Below are 19,469 nucleotides of genomic sequence, written 5' to 3' on the forward strand. Positions count from 1 at the left end.
TTATTAGTATACCTTCATTTAGTTTTCTATTAAATTTAAAAACACAAATCAATCTAAAATTTAACCTCACTAGTTTGAGAAACTTTTTAATACAGATCATATTTCCCAAGTATTTATGCTATATCAGCACATCACATCTATCACATGAATTTATGCATGTATTATGTACTCTGTAAAAATTAAAAAATGAAACATGTAAAAACACTAAAGCTCATTTGTGGCATAACACCAATGGTCTTTGTACACACTGCTTGTCACGCACATCCAGGTACCCTATACTCCAACATGAGTATCAAGTATCATACCTTTCATGAAGACTTTTCTATCCTCCACCCTACACTTAATCCACTTAATCCCCCCCAAAGCTGGAAGTAATTTCTATGGATCTCTGCAAACACTCCACCTATGTCATTTCATCTGAAGGCCCTTGTTACTTTTCCTAGGGAAGAGAAAGAGGAGGGATTACATGAAAAAGATAATGCATTTTAAACATCACTTTTACTCCAGGTAATATATTTGTTGCTTAATAACTACAATTGTATTTTTTTAAATATATAGTTTTCTTATATGTTGTATGTATTATTACATAATAAGGTTTTTATTGTTTATTCATTTTTACTATATTGACAGATATGTTGCTTATTTTATTTTATTACTTTATATTCCCAAGCTCAAGTTATTTTCATTTTCATTTTATGTATGAGAAAATCATCTCTAATAAATGTTAAGCAGCATAATGTTAACCTAGGATCCTTTGACCTAATTTATTTCAAAATCTAAATTATTTTTATAAAATATCATACTGACTGTAATGTGCTACACTGATTTTTGTCATGGATTATGTATGTAGTTTTCTTATATTCCACTGATAGACTATGAAATTAACATGAGAAAGATCTTTTGGATTCCTCTTCTACCTAGTAGGTACGGCTGTATGTGACTAGTAGGTACCCAATAAACACATAGTGAAGCAGCCTAGGGTCACTGGAGCAGTCTCCTTGTCTGAGGTATTACCTAAAGTTCTTTGTCTTAGCAACAATAAAATTAAGGAGCATGGACATCAAGGGTGAGATTGGAGTGAAAGTTTAACAAGTGAAAGAGAAAAGTTCTACATAGCAGAAAGGGGGCTGTGAGGATTGCCATCTCTCAGTTGAATAAAAGGCTTTTATAAAGAAGCCAGTGGGGTGGGGTGTTTCATTTACATTTGGCACAAAAATCTAGTTTCTTATTTGCAACAGATGTGAATTTTTGATAACTCCACCCACTCCCTCTAGCGTGCATGCAGGCCTTTAACCTAAGTTACTCCATATTACCCTATTTCCCTTACTGCACATATGGCAGGAGATGGAATTTTCCGTTGCAGACATGCCTGGTTCTGTGTAACTCATCTGTGCAGGTGCAGGCATGACTTATGCAAGCCCCTCTATGTAAGTTATCTCACCTAAGTATGTCCAAAAAATGAAAGGAACATGCTAACTGAAGCCCACCATGTGTATATGAAAACTTGCTGGTTACAAAAGACCAGGGTGTTTTATGGCAGACCTGGCCTCCTTATCTGTGCTTGAAGCTCATGCAGCTTGTGTTTTCAAGCTGCCCTTTTGTTAGAAATAATTTTGCCAAGTTCTGACTATCGGCCTAACTGATTTCTTGCTTTCCCCTCTCTCAATAGTACATGAATAAAATACTATATTTTAGTTGTCTAAAACTGGATCTGATTCCTTGACAATAAATAAAATGAAGAAAATAACAACAGTGGATCATGACCAATTTTCCATCCTGGTGACAATTATGACAATTATTTTAAAGTTTCCTGCCAAGTCACTATGAATCAGGCTGACACCAGCAAACCAAAAATTTTGTGCAAACCATAACATCTTCTGCAGAGAGCCTCAAATAGAAATCCATTCAAGGAAATTTATGATCACTCTGTTAAACTTTGAAGAGTACTTTATAAAAGTAACTGTTTCAATGAAACAGTTGATGTTTCCATAGAGATTTTCTCTGGTGATGGGAAAGCCTAGAAGAGAAAATTTTACGATGTGACTAAAAACATAGAATTCATAATTTCAGAAGTTTCATTAACACAAAAAGAATCACTTAGCTTATTCACACACATGCTTACAAACATATAATTTTCATGAAGATCACTTTACTTGAATTATTTGATCCAATATTATCCAATGTGTGTTACACAATTTTGTATTATGTTAGCATGTTTTTGGCAGTCTGCTATTCATACAGATTTCTTAGCTGGTAAAGGGATATGATACATTCTGATGGGGCAATCTATCCCAGCGGTTAATACAATAGGCTCTGGGAGTCAGAGATCCTTAAGACTGCTACCACCAGTTCTTATCTTTTATTTATTCTTATTTGTATAGATTTAGGAGTTCAAGTGCAGTTGTGTTGCTTAGATACATTGCATAGTGGTGAAATCTGAGCTTTTTACCCATCACCCAAGTAGTGTATATTGTATGTTCATTGTATCCAATAAGTAATGTTTTCTTATTTTGTTGTAGGAACTTGGCAAGTTATTCAATCTCTTTGGGCAGTGGTTTCTTTTCCTTTGATATGGGAGTGATTATAGTACCTACCTAATTGGATCTTTTCTAAAATGAAAAAGAAATGAGATTAACATGTTAAAGACTTTGGACTTTGCATAATGTCTGACATATAACAAGAACTTAATAAATGCTAGCAATCATTGAACGCTGAGTCTAGATGTGAAGTAGCTGTTTTTCATGCAGGCTAGATAGCTTTTGAGCAGCACTTTTGGTAGCAGTATGCTTAAATTAGTAACTCTCTTTAAATAGCTCCTGTTCACTAGTAACATTACGCATAATGTCTTGCACATATTTTATTTTATTCATTTATTTACAATATTTTCTTGGTGATTAACATAAAACATTTTTGTAAATATATTATTGAAGTAGTAATAAATATAACAATATATGTGTTATACATATTATTTGTAAATATTTATAAATATTATTTGAATTTAACATTATAGTAATATATATTTATAAATATTTAAAATAATTATATATTTTAACTATTATAATGTTTAATTTTGACAAATGGAATTATATTAATGCATTAAAAATTTAAAAACTTACAGTATTAATATCTTTAAATTTCTGAATGAGTTTTGGTCCTATCTGAGGTTTCAATACCTAGGCCTGAATGTAGAGTTGAGATATAAAGTAGCTTTATCCAATTTAATTCTAAAAATTTAGCAATTATGAAACACACACAAAATGGTTGGAGGATTAAGTTCAAAAGGATGATTAGTCAGCAGGAATCATAACTAAAACCCTAAAACTATAGCGACAGATTGGGAAGTAAGATACATTACCCATAAATCTGTAATTACCCTAAAATATAGAGCTACTGTGACTAATATCACTTTGTAGAGAGAAAGCTTTTAAGGGTATTAATGGTTTGCCTCAAAACTGAGAAATTCTTTTATCTTTCCTTTTTCTTTTCTTTAAAAGCAGAGAAAAACATTTGCTTCACATCTCATCAAATCTTCCGCATCCAGCCACATCATGTTAAACAACATTCTGCTGTTCTCCCTTCAGATAAGTCTCATAGGAACCACTCTTGGTGGGAATGTTTTGATTTGGCCAATGGAAGGTAGTCATTGGCTAAATATTAAGATAATTATAGATGAGCTCATTAGAAAAGAGCATAATGTGACTGTCCTAGTTGCCTCTGGTGCACTTTTCATCATACCAACCTCTAACCCATCTCTGACATTTGAAATATATAAGGTGCCCTTTGGCAAAGAAAGAATAGAAAGAGTAATCAAGGACTTTGTTTTGACATGGCTGGAAAATAGACCATCTCCTTCAACCATCTGGAGATTCTATCAGGAGATGGCCAAAGTAATCAAGGACTTCCACATGGTATCTCAGGAGATCTGTGATGGCGTTCTTAAAAACCAACAGCTGATGGAAAAGCTAAAGAAAAGCAAGTTTGAAGTCCTCGTGTCAGATCCAGTTTTTCCTTGTGGTGACATAGTAGCTTTAAAACTTGGAATTCCATTTATGTACTCCTTGAGGTTTTCTCCAGCCTCAACAGTGGAAAAGCACTGTGGCAAGGTACCATACCCTCCTTCCTATGTTCCTGCGGTTTTATCAGAGCTCACCGACCAAATGTCTTTCACTGACAGAATAAGAAATTTCATCTCCTACCATCTACAGGACTACATGTTTGAAACTCTTTGGAAATCATGGGATTCATACTATAGTAAAGCCTTAGGTATGTAACAAATTTTGTCTTTATTACTCGAATTTGAACAAGCAGAACTTTGTGTAGCCTCTTCTTTAGTTCCCTATGGCTATTCTTTTTTAATTCTGCATATTGATATACTATGTATTACTATAACTTGATAGCAGAAAAGAAGATAAAAGACGTTGTACTTCAGAAATACGGTGTGTTGTTTTCTAATTTCATGGACTTAAATTCAGTTCTTTTATGGATAAAATATAGTGACAAATACTTCAGTTTAAAAGTAGGACTGTATCTCATGTAGATATTATGCTTAAAATAGGAATTGCCTAGAAACTGCAGTGCTGTGTAGAGAAAGCCGGAAAAGATTAAACTTTCCACAAGCCTATTATTAATACAGACATTAGTATGCATGTTTAAGAACATACGTATATGTGGATAATCTTTGATCATTGCTTAATAAATATTAAGGGTAATAAAGAAACAAAATAGATTAAGACTTTATCATCTTTAATTGTAAAGTGTGAATTTAAAAAAAGATCATCACCATTGATCAGGATGATTTATCTATGCTAAGCTTATTTAATTTGCTTAAGTGTGATATGGGGTTTGCATGATGAATAAAAATATAATCAATGATTATTAGCATCAAAAAGCCTATATTGATAGTGTTGATATGTTTATGCACATATTTGTCTAAAAATCAAATAGGCTTCATCCATTTCTTATGCTTTTGAATTTTATCACTCATTCTTCATTTGTTATAGATTTCTTACTCTTTACTAAGTACTCTCTTAGAAAGACTAAAGTTCCTGGGTTCACGGATTTCACAATCAAGCAGATAAATTAGATGTTAAAAGGAATATTTATTATGTGAATTATGTGAATACAGAAATATGTACAAAATACAAAATGTAGAGGAGTTAGGTATTATGTGACAGGCAGAGTGTGGCATTCTGAAAAACTTCAGAGTTCAGGTGATGCATAAGAATATTTTAAAATACTGAATGTGAGTTTTCCTGTAAGGTAAGAATTGGGAAGGGAAAAGTGTGCTCAAAGTCGAAGACATAACAGCACAGGTGCAATGAATATTTCTGATAACTTAGTATTTCTGAAGGTCCAAGTGTAAGGTAGAGAGACATGGTAAAAGATGCTAGTAAAGTCAGAATCACAAGAATGAATGAATGAACTCAATGAATATTTTCAGTCTCCCGTACATCATTCTAAAAACATTTTAAATCTAATAAGCAACTGAGAACCATCTAAAGAGAAACGTGACCTGATTTTCATTTTATATAAAGCATTTGGACAGATATGGCAGTAGAATTGAGAGACTAGACTAATGTATCACTCTAGGAAAGATGTGGTAAGAGCCTGCCCTACAGGTGTGGCTGATAAATGGAGGAAAATAATGCACTAAGAGACCGCATAGCAACACAATTAGGAGAGCAGGTGTTTACAGACAATGTTCACATAGCAGTCTGTGGCCTGGAAAAGTAATTCAGTCTCCTTGCACCTGCACTTCACTTATCTCATTTCTGACAGGGCTATTAAAAGGACTAAATTAGTTTACATCTAAAAGGACTTTAGAATCGTGTGGCACAATCAACCAAGATAGTGAATATAGGAAAGTAAAAATGTGGGATTGGGAATATTGCATTTAATTGTGAACATGTTGTGTATGTGATACCTTTGGGAATATTTAGCAAAATCCAGCAACGGCTGGCTATATGAGATGAGTTCTCAGAGATAATCCCATGGGTTAGAGATTTAAGTGTCGTCTAAATAAAGATGATACATATATAATTTTGTCTCGCTTATGGTAACCTAATTTTCATGTTTTCTGATTTCTTACTACATTCAGGTCACCTACAATTTTTATCCTTTCATACATATTTCTGAGATTGTCAACATTCAAAAGACTTAAAGTCCAGCAATGCATTTACATGTTCTAAACATGATTATCTTCCCAGGCAGCAAAAATTATTTCACAATACACAGTTACAGCTGATATTTTGTACATAGTCTTATATATTATATATTTAATGTTTACTTTGCTCTTTTACTAAACCTCAGAAATGAAAACATAAACCCAATGATAATCATATAGAGGAGGAATGTTTTCCAATTTTGACAAGTTTTATTTCTCTAAGTATTTTTATCTTATTGATATAGAATAGATGTACATATTTTGGGGGAACATGTGATATTTTGATACATATAATGTATAAGATCAAATGAGGATAATTGGGATATCTATCACCTTAAATATCCATCTTTTCTTGATTACAGGAACATTTAAATTATTCTAGCAATTTTGAAACGTACAACAGATTGCTAACTATAGTCACCCTACTGGTCTATCAAAGGCTGGGTTTTATTTCTTCTATTGAACTGTACATTTGTGCCCATTGATCAAATTCTCTTCGTTCTCCCTCTCCTTACTCTTTTCAGCTGTTAAGTTTTGAGACTGTAGATTCTCATTAGTAACATTAAAACATTAATTTTTATGCATTCGCTTATTAATAACAAAGTAATTATGGCAAAATTCAAAGACTGAAGCATTGAACATTGTCATGCAGAGACTGCAGAGACTGTAATGTTTGCTAAGCAGAGCTTGTAAGGCCTAGAGATGTTTACTAGCTAATGAATGAACATCCTAAATGCTATTTAAAATAATTTAAAAATGACAAAGTGCACTGTGTAAAACAGTGGTTTGCATGAATGTTGGCAAAAGAAGAAAGTGAGGTTTCTACGTAGTGATACCTACTGACACATTAGCTTCTTTTCTACAGACCTCTGTTCTAAAATAACGGTAAAGTTTATTTCAATCAAAATAAATATGCATGGGTTAATACGTGAATGAGGATGTGAGATACTACAGCCATATGAATGAGTATTATCAAAAGCTGGTAAGCCAATTATAATTAACACCGATAGCAAAAGTCATCATCTCCTCTGGGTATGTTAAGTAATTGGCCCAAAATTCAAAAACAGATCTAATCTCTCGGGATGTAAAAGAAGAGCTAGTTATTCCATCATTCAGAGAAAACAAACCTTGCTATGATGATTATAGATAAACCTTCAAGTGTCCTATAAAGAGAAAAGTGAATGGGCAACATCTTAGGGCTAAAACTAGATCTTAATAAAAACAGAAAGGAAAAAAACATTGAAGTTTTATGAAACAATGAAACTGTCAAGATGGCAAAAACTCCTTCATATCCTCAAGTATGTGGTAAACTAAAAGGGACGTCTGAATATGTGCAGCATCTCAGTTCATGTAAGAGTGGAATGTACATAGGCAGTTTCTTGTGTTTACATTTTTAATCCTAAAAACGTAATTCCACTTCAGGTTTGTCAACTGCTCATCATCAACCTTGGAATTCTAATTCTCATGATTACTGTGCTCTTTATTTGTGAAGTTATCCACCAATTTACTTTACCTAGGCTGGTATTCTCAGAATCACATGTTCCATTTTATTTTGCCTGAAATTGATGCTGGTAATAAAAGCACACTATTCTTTCAGCCGTAAGATATGAGGCTAATCTTTCATAACAATTTGTTCAGAGAAACATAATGAAGATTTCTAAAGATGTTCTTATTCTCTGATTTTGTTATATCATGTTTCTGATCAAATTACCCTCTTCTGACTTAGAATGGCTATATAAGTTTGTCTTTACTAAAACACAGTATTCTTATTGATGCCAGAGACATGAACAGTCACGTTTAAAAGAACAGGTAAGAAGTAAAGTATTGACATTATAGAGTTACTTGTTTTTGTGCAAGACTTTGTGGATGTAGAATGATAAATGAAAAGATAAATGGAAGTGATTTGTAAAAATAGCTTCTTTCCAATTTGTAATTTGAATTGATCTTCTACATTTGCTTAAAATTCTTTAATTGCTTCATTGCAACAAATTTGTAGCCACTCAGACCTGAAGCAGTCTCACCTGACTAAATAAATAGAATGGCTCCCTAAGATTACTTCTCTGCAGTGTAATGCAATAAGAACCTCAGAGTGAGTTTTTAATCGCTGCTAATTGGTGGAAATTGGATATTTATAATGTAAAATTACTTTTTTTAAATTTTAGATCATGGGTATATAGCTCAAACTCATAGATATCATAATAGTGATAGCAGTTTATATTAACATCTTCATATGCACTAGCCACTGTGATTTACATATATTTTCTCCCAGTCCTGGAAATGAACCATTGTAGTTCATTGCAGGAAAAAAGTTGTTAATACAGATGAGAATACTGGGGGTTGGAAATATTAAGCACGTTAAAATTTTGAGAAAACAGTATCCAAATTAAAATATTTCTCACACCAAAGCTTTGATGTCATATTTCCTAGTCCTAGATTTTTTTTTCTCTTCTTTTTAAATTTCAGGTGCAAATCTATTAACTGTTCAGAATATTTTAGGTTAAATTTTTTTTGGACACTTGTCGTCTTTTCAATGCATTTAGCTTTTAAAATCTGCTATTCTATTTATTGCCCATTTTTGATTTGTCAAATGAATATAATTGGGCCATTGCATCACTAGGTAACTTACTATTCATTATGGGCTAGGTCTTCAGGTGATTCTGTTGTTTGGGAAGGGTTGTCTAGGGATGTATTTCTGGCATTAAGAGAGCTTTATAAGCCATCTCTAACTGAAAGGAAGTAAAGGGTTTTGCAGATTTCGAGCATATATATATTTTAAAAATTGAACCAGGTAAATTTCATTTTTACTTTTATTAAGAAAAAAAAAACAACCAAAACTGGGACACATATAAAAGAGAATAATGTAACATTTTTATCACTAAAAATACTTATAATCCATAAGCATTACATATTGTTAACAATAGTGCTTTACCTTTTGACCTCTGTAAAAACAGAAAGGATTTTTTTGTCAATATTCTCTAGATATTTGATGTATATAATATGTAAAACTACATAGCAATATATATGAATAATTAGGTGAATAATCTCTAAGGTTAATGCTATCTATAATAACAGACTTTTTTGCAATTCTATTAAATAAGAAATCTAGATTTTCAAAAACAATTATCATAATACCTAGATCTTTGTCATTGAGCATGAGTAATTAATGTAAAATAAAGTGCTAGAAATGAAACATATTTAAGTTTATATACTTCCATGATTCTTGATTTTCAGCAGTAATTTTAAAGAAGAAAAACTGTACTGGAGTATTTTCCTGTAGAATAATACATTTCTACTTAGGTCTTCCTTTTTTTCTTTTTCTCTTTCTTACTAATCATTTCTTTCCTTTCTTCTCTCCTTCCTTTATTCTTCTTCTGTTTTAATTTACATTAATTTGATTGGTTAGAATCTTTCAAAAACCTTCTAGTATCATTCCCTTTTCTTCAATGGTCCATAAGCTGAATCACAACCACAGGCATTACATCGGAGATATAATCGACATTGGACATTGAAAATTCTCAGAGATAGTGGTCGCTCTATGTTTTATTGCTCCCACTCATGAAACGGCATCAGAACAAAAGGAAATGGAAGTTACAATTTGTGTGGATATAATCTTGAATTTTCTATGTGTATATTTCTTAAAATAAATAATTTATAAACTTTGGTACTCTGTGCATTGTTAATAACCTGTCATTTGTGGTCTGCCTAAAGACTGAGCATGAATGCTTGTGGGGAAACTCTCAGTGTTTGAGAAATTATGCACCAAAACTTAGGTGCCCTAGTCTGTCACTGCAGGAGGAGAGAAAGAGTAGAGAAGGGTCAAGGTAATGAGATCTGATTAATTGTTCATTTAAAAAATAAAATTCCCTAAAATATCATAGGTAGGTATCACTTATTGAGCCCAGGGGTTGCTCTGAATAATTTACCTGCATCATTTCACACCATCCACAAAACTATAGGAAATAGGTATCATTGTTCTGATCATTTGGTAAATGAGGAGGCTAAGTAGCATGCCTAGTTACAATTCAGAAAGTGGTGAATCCTTTGATATCAGACTCCACTCTGAGCTAAAAAGTAGTGTTAGAAGATACTCAGTTTCTGCATAGCAAAACAAAGAAAAAAGTACATCTAATTTTAAGCTTTTAGAGAACTAGGCAAATACAAAATCAAGAAACGCAAATAAAACTGAATAACTCATGTTCCCAAAACAGTATGAAAGCTGATTTCCAGTCTTTTCTGGCCTTGGGGAGACAATGAAAAAAGAGCCAGCATAGTTGAATCCTAGGCAACAGATTCAGTGTTCAGGGAGCACTTAGGAAGAGAAGATTTCAGGCAAGGGCATGTCTTCAGGGGGAAAAAAAAAAACTTTCATACAAAAATGTTGTTTTGAGGATTATCAATTCACACTAATAGCATTATATACATTTTGCTAGACAAAAACATTGTTTTAAGGATTATCAATTCAAATTAACCTCATTATATACATTTTATTGTTCTTCAATAAGTTAGATATTTTATTGCCCTGCAGACATCACTTCAAAGTGGAAATTGGCCAAAATATTTTTTCCTTCTTACTCTCGGTAATTTAGGGATATCTATATGCACTTGAGATATTGTTACATATTTTGATAAAGTTTTATGTGCTATCATAGCTGCATTTGTGAGTAATCCCTAATTATGTATCATATTTTCCTTACATGTAACTCAATATTTGAACAAATATAAGTATTTCATAGACTTTTGTTCATGTTTTCTATAATGTGTTGCTTTCTTTACTTTTTATAAAACGTTTATGAAAGCAACAGATTTCTTTATGATTTTTAAACCTTCTTTACTGGGTTTATTTTGAAGACCATTAAGATTATTTACACTCTTCTGTGGTTGCCTTATTTCAAAATCTAATTAATTTTAAAAGTACTGCTACTACACTCAAATTGAGGCTTGCTCTTGAGAGGACACAAATGCAGAAATTCTAACACCATCACCTCTCTCTCATCTTTCCTGTTTTCTGTCCTCCTGGTTATTTTGTTATTCAAAGGCCTGAAATGTCATAATTTAAGGGCAACTGAGTATAAATTTAAAACCCATCACTTATCTTCTAGTCTTAATTTTTGATTTTTATCCCTTTAATCACTGTATTTGTTCTTATTTTTCTTTTTAATGGTGGCCTCTAATTATTTCAAAACAGCATTGTTACATAATTGCTATTGTTCAGTTAGGGATTCATTACGAGTTGCCACACTATATCCATACTTAACTATATCCAAGTCTAGCCAGTCATTTTGTAGCTGATCTGCTGATTTCCTGATCAATCTTCAAGCAAATTTATTAAACTGCTAACATTACTACAGCCTTTCCTTATACCGAGCCATTTGAAAAATAGCTTTACAGATACTATTGTTAATCTATAAAATAATATAATAAATTAATAGCATTATCTCTCATTTTTCTTTGAGAAAACTGAGAATGGAAGGGTCTGGATAATTCCCCAGGGTCAGAAATCTTGGAAAAGGACAGTATTAGAATCTGGGCTATTGAACTCCAGTGTCTACCTAACTTCTCTGAATAACAAAGTCTGTGCTTCCTCTGAGTTCCAGGCCCTGTCTTCTCGATTTGTGTCATATGGAAAAAATCTGAAAAATTTCCTCTAACAAAGGAGTAGGAGACAATGATCAATTTGCTTTATGGAGAAGAAAACTATTCTATATCAAATGCGTAGTAGTTTATTCTATAATCCAAATAATCTAAAACACCTTGAAATGTTTGAGCGAACTTCCCCTGAGTAAAGGTTGTTTATTGAATTTTATGAAAAATGTATTATATTAAGGATGTATTTTATGAATCATATTTATTATCACAGAATATATAGCTTGTAGGTTTATAATCTCCCTGCTTCCTTTTCTTTACAATAGAATCAGACTTTATTTCTGTTAGTGAATAATGGTGTTAAGGTATATAGGAATTTGAATGATAGTATTTTTAGTCTAAATATCAATTGATCTATGACTGAGTATAACCATCACAAAAATTATTATTTTATTTAAAAACTGACCTAAACATATTTTGAAGGTTTTTTTTCATCTTGAAGGGTCGACAGTAGGATGGTTTCCATAATGGATTTCACCATGCCTAAGAAGTTTGTCCAGATGCTGGTTTTTAATTTGACTCTGACTGAAATTGTTCTAGGTGGAAATGTGTTAATTTGGCCTACAGATGGTAGCCATTGGTTAAATATTAAGATTATTATAGAAGAGTTGATTCAAAGAAATCACAGTGTGACTGCGCTAGCTTCATCAACAACTCTATTCATCAACTCCAATCCTGATCCTCCTGTGAATTTTGAAGTGATACCTGTTTCCTACAACAAGAGCAATATAGATTCCTTAATTGAGCATATGATAATGCTGTGGACTGACCATAGACCAACTCCTCTCACAATATGGGCTTTCTACAAAGAACTAGGAAAATTTCTAGATGCTTTATTTCAAATTAACATACAAATCTGTGACGGTGTACTAAACAACCCCAAATTAATGGCAAGACTTCAGAAAGGTGGTTTTGATGTGTTAATAGCAGACCCAGCAACAGTCTGTGGTGATCTCATTGCTCTGAAATTAGGAATTCCATTTATATACACATTGAAGTTCTCTCCAGCATCAACAGTGGAGAGACACTGTGGGAAAATCCCAGCACCAGTCTCCTATGTACCTGCAGCCTTGTCAGAGCTCACTGACCAGATGACCTTTGGTGAAAGGATTAAAAATATCATATCTTATTGTCTGCAAGACTATATATTTCAGTCCTACTGGGGAGAATGGAATTCATACTATAGCAAAATTCTAGGTAAGTCTACAATTTTCTTTTTTTAATGACTCCACATCCCTTATTTATTCTTACTGTCTTATGGAAAAAGATTTCCATTCCACTGCATACTCTAAGGTGAAGAAAATGGAGTTTTATGTTTCTGTATATACAATTCCCTGATTATTCTCTTTAAATAAATCCTTAAAAATGAAATGGTAGTATTAATATTTATGCTATTGTCTCAGTGCAAACAACTTTGTACATATTTAGGTCATAGCTTTTCAATGTATAAATCAATTTCAAAATATAAATGAAAGTGCCTTTGTTAGTATACATTATAGCACTACTGAAAAATAACCTGGCAAATACTTTTGAGGTGATACATGATTTACCGTCCTCCTTTGTCCTTCATTCTTTTCTTTGTCTGCAGAATGCTTTGAAAAGCGTAGAATCAGGCAATAGAAAACCAGAGTTTACATTCTACCCTGGTTCTCACTGTCTCTCTATCTTTACACTTTTCTGGGTACTTGACACCATTTCTCAATTTAAATTATCTCTATCCTTTGGCCAGCCTCATATTTCCTTGCATGAGAGATTCCTTATGAGAATCAAACAAAATAATGTTAATAATCAAGGCCAGTCCTGATAGATTGTTTATATTACTTATTTTTCCTGGCTTTTGTGGGCCTTCCTTTATATTTTTATTTCCTTCTCTTTTGAATGGTTTTGCCTCCAGATCTCTTAATAGTAGTCAAGACATCAATTAATAGCAGGAATTAACAGATGATGCTACCACTGGTACTTTCTTACAGAGGTAATATACAAGATCTTTTTACATACCTTTTGACTTGCCTTCCTTTCTCCCTCTTTCCCCTAGGCACTCTTTTCTCCCTCCCTCCTTTCTTTCCTTCCTTCCTTTCTTCCTTCCTGCCTTCCTGCCTTCCTTCCTTCCTTCTCCCCTTTCTTCCTTCTTTTTCTTTTCTTCCTGCCTTCTCTCTTGTTCTCTTTGTGTAAAATAACTATTTGTTGAATGCCAACTTAGTTCCTGCAACTTGTCTAAGTAGTAGGACTGCAACAATAAGCAAAACAGATCAAAATCTCTACTCTACCTCATGGAACTTACATTCTAATAAGAGGAGACAGAGAATAAATAAAATAAATATATGAAATTTATGGATGTTAGCCTGTGAAATATGCTATGTAATTAAGTAAGAAGAACAGATAGTTCTTAGAGTGAGGTTGCATATTTAAATAGAGCAGGCAGAGAAAGTATCATATGAAAGAATGACATCAGGCCAAAGACCTGAAAAAAGGAAAAGAGAATCCATAAGATCTCTGGAAGAAAAGCCTTTTAGGGGTAGGTAAGAACAAGTACAAAGACCTGTGGCAAGCCATATAAGCAAGAGTACTCTTAAACTAACTTGATCTTCCTCTTATCTTTCACAAGTGGTAATTGTGTGTATCTTTTTTCTTTTTTTGATATTGCAAAACTCTTGCAATAATTTTTCATCAAAACCTTTTCAACTTTTTCATGGAATTTTTCTAAAGGAAAGACTAAATATATCACATATAAAATATATGCAAGGTAAATAAAATTTAAGTTTATTTTTGAAGATATGGTAACTAGAATTTTATAAGTATAGTTCTGTGTTTTAAAAATTCCCTTAAGGCATAATTTAACTGTTTTTTTCTCCCCCCTGGCTTTCAAATTTTATATGCCTTCAAACCACATTTTTATTTTAATTTAGGTATTATTCACATGAGTATGTCTCAAGACATTTGAAATGTGTTCTACAATAATTATCACTACCCAGGAATGTATTAAATACTGATCATTTTAGCTACTGGATGAGTTAATAATCTTTACACTTAAATAAGAGACATACAAAAAGTAAGATGGTGAAGGGTCTTGAAAATGCATGCGGCTTCAGGTTCCGATTCCACTTGCTAACTGTGATCTCAGACAAGTAACTGAAACTTTTGAGTCATAGTGCTTTCTCTTCTTTCAAATAGGTTTAAAAATTCCACTGTACTCTTCAGGAAGATCATATGACATCATGTGTGATATGTCATGTCAATTATAAATAATTATACTTTTATTAAGTATTATTTATACCAAATTACTTAAGAAGTCTGCAATGATAAAACCCTAGTTACATTACCATGGAGCTGTGTAAATGGAAAGTAGCCAAAAAAAAATCTGCAAAAAATAAATGGTTCCTGGTATGTACTAAACCTTCCTTCTCAAAGGAAGCCATAACAAATTAGATAAGTGTGAAAAAGCCTTTGTAAAACAGCAAGTTCCCAACTTCTCACCTTTACAGAATAATAATCTAGGTTCAGAAATTCTATCATTTAAGAAATGAAATATCCTATTTACTTAAATTCTTTATGCTTCTCATGTTGCTAAAAATATTTGAACAACAAATAACTACCTTGAGTATTTTATTTCAAATAGAGGTATACTGTGAAGAACTGGCGAAACCCTGTTTTGAGTTTTGTTATCACATTTCTCGAAGGATTAAGAACACCTGGTAACCGTAAACTGATATTGAAAGAGAGCAGGTGCACGATTTTACATTATTATGTTTGACCACAGGAGAGCTAACAACATGTCAAATTTCTGTGGAGTTTCCATTACAATAGTTGTTCTTCAGTTTTGTGTAGGGAAAATAGACTAGAGAAATAATATGTTAAATTGTGGTAAAGAAAAACTCCAAATGTCTTGAAGGACATAGGAATAAGTACAAGGACATATTCCATCGAACCAGTTAAAAAACTTGTTTTTTATATCAGTGAGGAAGTCTTAAATCTTCCAGATGAAATGAGTAAAATAATTAACATTTAACAAATACCTTTAATAGCTAATGGAACAAGGATATTGGGAATTATGAAAATTATTGCTACTCATATCCAGAAGTGAACTCTCTTATAAATTTTGTGCAGGCCAAGGGTTCTGCATGGCACTATCAAATTTAGCTGAATCTTATTTGAACCTTATTTCTCTGCGCTCTCTCACTGTCTCTCTCTCTCTCTCTCTCTCTCTCTCCTCGAGAAGGACTCTCACTCTATTGCCCAGGCTACAGTGCGGTGGCAGATCTTGGCTCACTGCAACCTCCTCCTCCTGGGTTCAAAGCAATTCTCCTGCCTCAGCTTCCAAAGTAGTTGGGATTACAGGCCCGCCACCAAACCAGGCTAATTTTTGTATCTTTAGTAGAAACAGGGTGTCACCATGTTGGGCGGGCTGGTCTTGAATTCCTGACCTCCAGTGATCCTCCTGCCTCGGCCTCCCAAAGTGTTGGGATTACAGGTGTGAGCCACTGTGCCTGGCCTCTGAACCTTATTTCTTCCTCAACTTCTGAGAGAACTGCTGTACAGCACATAGACAGTTCTCACTGTAGAATTTGGGACTAGCCTTTGCTGCTGCAATAGAAAGGTTAAGCCCTTGATCACTGTAGTGAAAACTGTTAGACAGGTAAGGCAACTGGAAACTGGATAGCTCCATTTTTTCCTGTGTTTTTGGGGTTTCCAGGCTGTCTTCATCCATCCCAGTGAGTTGTAGATTGGAAGAGCAGAAATCCTCGTACTAAGCTGTGTGACACTTGGCTGGTGTAATCTAGTTTTAACAGTCAGTGCTATGGTGGTCCCTCTTTCCCTGCTGATATATTTTATTTACTCATTTTTTGGCACTTAATATTTAATTTAAATCTAAACTTTAATCCTTACTCCTCTTTTTAAATTTCTATGTATTTTTATTTTTAATTTTTTGTGAGCATATAGTAGTGTATATATTTAGAGGGTACATGGGATGTTTGGATACAGGCATGCAATGTGAAATAAGCATATCCTGAAGAATGGGGTATCCAGCCCCTCAAGCATTTCCTGCTGATACATTTTAAATGGATTCCTAGAACTAATGTTAGATTCCCAGCCCATGAAGAAAACAAATATCTTAACAGTCAATGAGACCTCCAGCACAATATTAGATGAAAATTAATAGGCATCATCTCATTTTAGATGTCAGTGGAAAAATAATTCATTATTTACCATTAAGTGTGATGTTTACTGTAGGCTAATTGTAGATATGACTTATTAGATTGAGGAATCTCCCTTTTTCTTTTTAATTCAAATAAATGTTTATTGTAAAAGGACGATAATATTATCAAATGTTTTTATGCATTCATTGAAATTATTATATTATTCTTCTCTTTGTTCTGCCAGTATGGTGAAATATATAAAGCAATTATCGGTTTTTAAATCAACTTTTTACTTTTTGAATAAACTCCAATTAACAAGCCTTTTGACCTTCTCCTCTATCCAATTTGTCTGGAACTGAGCTAGACTAATCCCTCATGTATTATTTGTATTTGATCTATAGTTTCTTTTCTGGGCACAGTGTTTTATTTATTCATTCTTTCCATTTCCTATCCCCACTCCAATTATCATTCTCTGCTTCCCACCCTTTTTCTGGAAAACTTGGAGGTTTCTGTTAATCTTTCCTCACATAAGGCTTTCAAGTCCTTCTTACATGTAGCTTTCCTGTGATCAGTGTTGTGGGTTTTACAAATTTTGTGTAATCTTTCTGTAAAACATAAATTCTAAACTTTATAGTTCATTGAAGTTTCACAAAACCCCACCCTTGCAACCGGCACCCAAATTAATACGCAAAACATGATTGCAATCCGTAGCTCCTCTTCTTTCCTTTTCTCAGTCCCCACAACTCCTGTCTAAGGGCAACCACTTTCTTGGCTTCTAATAGCATAGATCGATTTTCCTTAAGGAACAACTGGTTCCTTAGTATATGGCTGTCTGTCCAATTTATAAACTATCAAGAATCTCTAGTGCATAGTGTATTCCTTGATTAAAAATAAAAGTTGTCTTACATATAGTTACTTCTTTTTTTAAAAAGATAGTCACTAAGGATGATTTCCATATTTGCTATTGTCATGCTTAAGAAGTTTGCCACCTGCTTGTTTTTAGTTTGTCATGAATAGAAATTGTACTTAGCGAGATTGTGCTCTTTTGGCCTAAATGATGCCATTGGATGTTTCAAAGAAATCATAATGTGGGTATACTGGCATCAGCAGCAACTCAACTTCTATTCTGAAAGGTGCTGTGCATAAACTAAAAAAGAATTTCCCTAGTTGTGGAATGCAAGCCCCTTATTAATCCCAGAAAACTAGGTTTTGTTTTGTTTTTTTGAGACAAAGTCTTGCATTATCATTCAGGCTGGAGTGCAATGGTGCCATCTCTGCTCACTGCAACTTCCACCTTCGCAGGTTCGAGTGACTCTCCTATCTCAGTCTCCTGAGTAGCTGGGATTACATGTGTCTGTCATTATGCCTGGCTGATTTTTGGTATTTTTAGTAGAGACAGGGTTTCACCATGTTGGTGATCAGGCTGGTCTTGAACTCCTGACCTCATGTGATCTGCCTGCCTTGGCCTCCCAAAGTGCTGGGATTACAGGTATGAGCTACCACGGCTGGCCAAAAACTTAGTTCTTTGAGCTTTGTAACGTTACATGTTATGCCTTCCCTCTTCCTTCATAGTAGCAAATCAAATTGTTTTTGTAATTTCTTTTATATTTATATTAAAATACCTTGAACCTTTTAAAAATTGCTCTGAATGTAATTATCTTTGAATTCATAGACCATTTTATTGTTACAAATAAACACATAGGGATATATATTTCATTTTTGTTAATCTGTTTTAAAAATAAAGATAAAAATATGCGTCACATAAGTGAACAGTTTCAGGAATAAAGAAAAACTAATAAGTATAATGTGGTATTTATTGGGTTCATACAAATTGTGGTGCTTATATTGTGATATTTATGATATTATTTTGGAATCCACGCTTCCGGATACTTTCCGTCTTTTCTTGACAAAAATGCCAATTAAAAATAGTGTGAGGTGGTAGCCTTGTATTAGATTAGAAATTGAATTCAACCAATCTTTGTTTTTAGCTCAATTGTGATTTCATTAAAATTGATATCCCAGCATCAGTGGAGCCCAGTAATATGCCAATAGTCTTCACATTTCCCCAAATATCCTGATGTAGTGATCACAATTGTCCTCATTTTCAGGTTGTCAGCTGGGATAATTAGTGGACACACCCAGCAATGCCCATATACACACCCCTCTCCTTGTTTGGCACATTGACATACACAAACATCTGACTATATTGAAGTTATGGCCCCTCATCTCAAATAGTATTCATCATTCTGTTATATTTTGTTATAATCTGTTATATACCCTTGAAAGATAACTAAACTATTTCTCAATATTGATGGTTAGGCAGTCAATCTGTGTACGACCTACTTTCTTGTGCTATAATCTTCATTTTAGTATTAAAATTTATGATGACTTAAACTCTCCACTGAAGCATTTTTTTAAACATTTGGATTATGATTACTAATTTTCACAATTTATTTACAAAATATTATCATTTTAATTTTGTGATAAAATAAAAACAGAGAAAAATTAAGTAACTCTCTCATTGAGAA

At 33.2% G+C, this 19,469-nt stretch overlaps 1 protein-coding gene across 7 annotated transcripts in view; it reads left to right on the forward strand.

Annotated features, from left to right (window-relative positions):
* UGT2A1 (UDP glucuronosyltransferase family 2 member A1 complex locus) overlaps window positions 1-19,469 on the forward strand; it is a 47,944-nt gene that overhangs the window by 2,068 nt on the left and 26,407 nt on the right. The window contains exons 2-3 of one of the 7 annotated variants that reach the window (XM_017501668.1): window positions 3,495-4,263; window positions 12,374-13,003. In XM_017501668.1, coding sequence (XP_017357157.1) covers window positions 3,549-4,263; window positions 12,374-13,003 — 1,345 coding nt within the window. In that variant the 5' untranslated portion in view covers window positions 3,495-3,548. Of the gene's footprint in view, window positions 1-432; window positions 508-3,494; window positions 4,264-7,888; window positions 7,973-12,248; window positions 13,004-19,469 lie in introns of those variants that run through there. The other 6 variants (XM_017501666.2, XM_017501663.1, XM_017501662.1 and 3 more) reach the window with 6 other exon arrangements.

The sequence above is a fragment of the Cebus imitator genome, unplaced genomic scaffold (assembly GCF_001604975.1).
Source record: "Cebus imitator isolate Cc_AM_T3 unplaced genomic scaffold, Cebus_imitator-1.0 Scaffold283, whole genome shotgun sequence".
NCBI lineage: Eukaryota > Metazoa > Chordata > Mammalia > Primates > Cebidae > Cebus > Cebus imitator.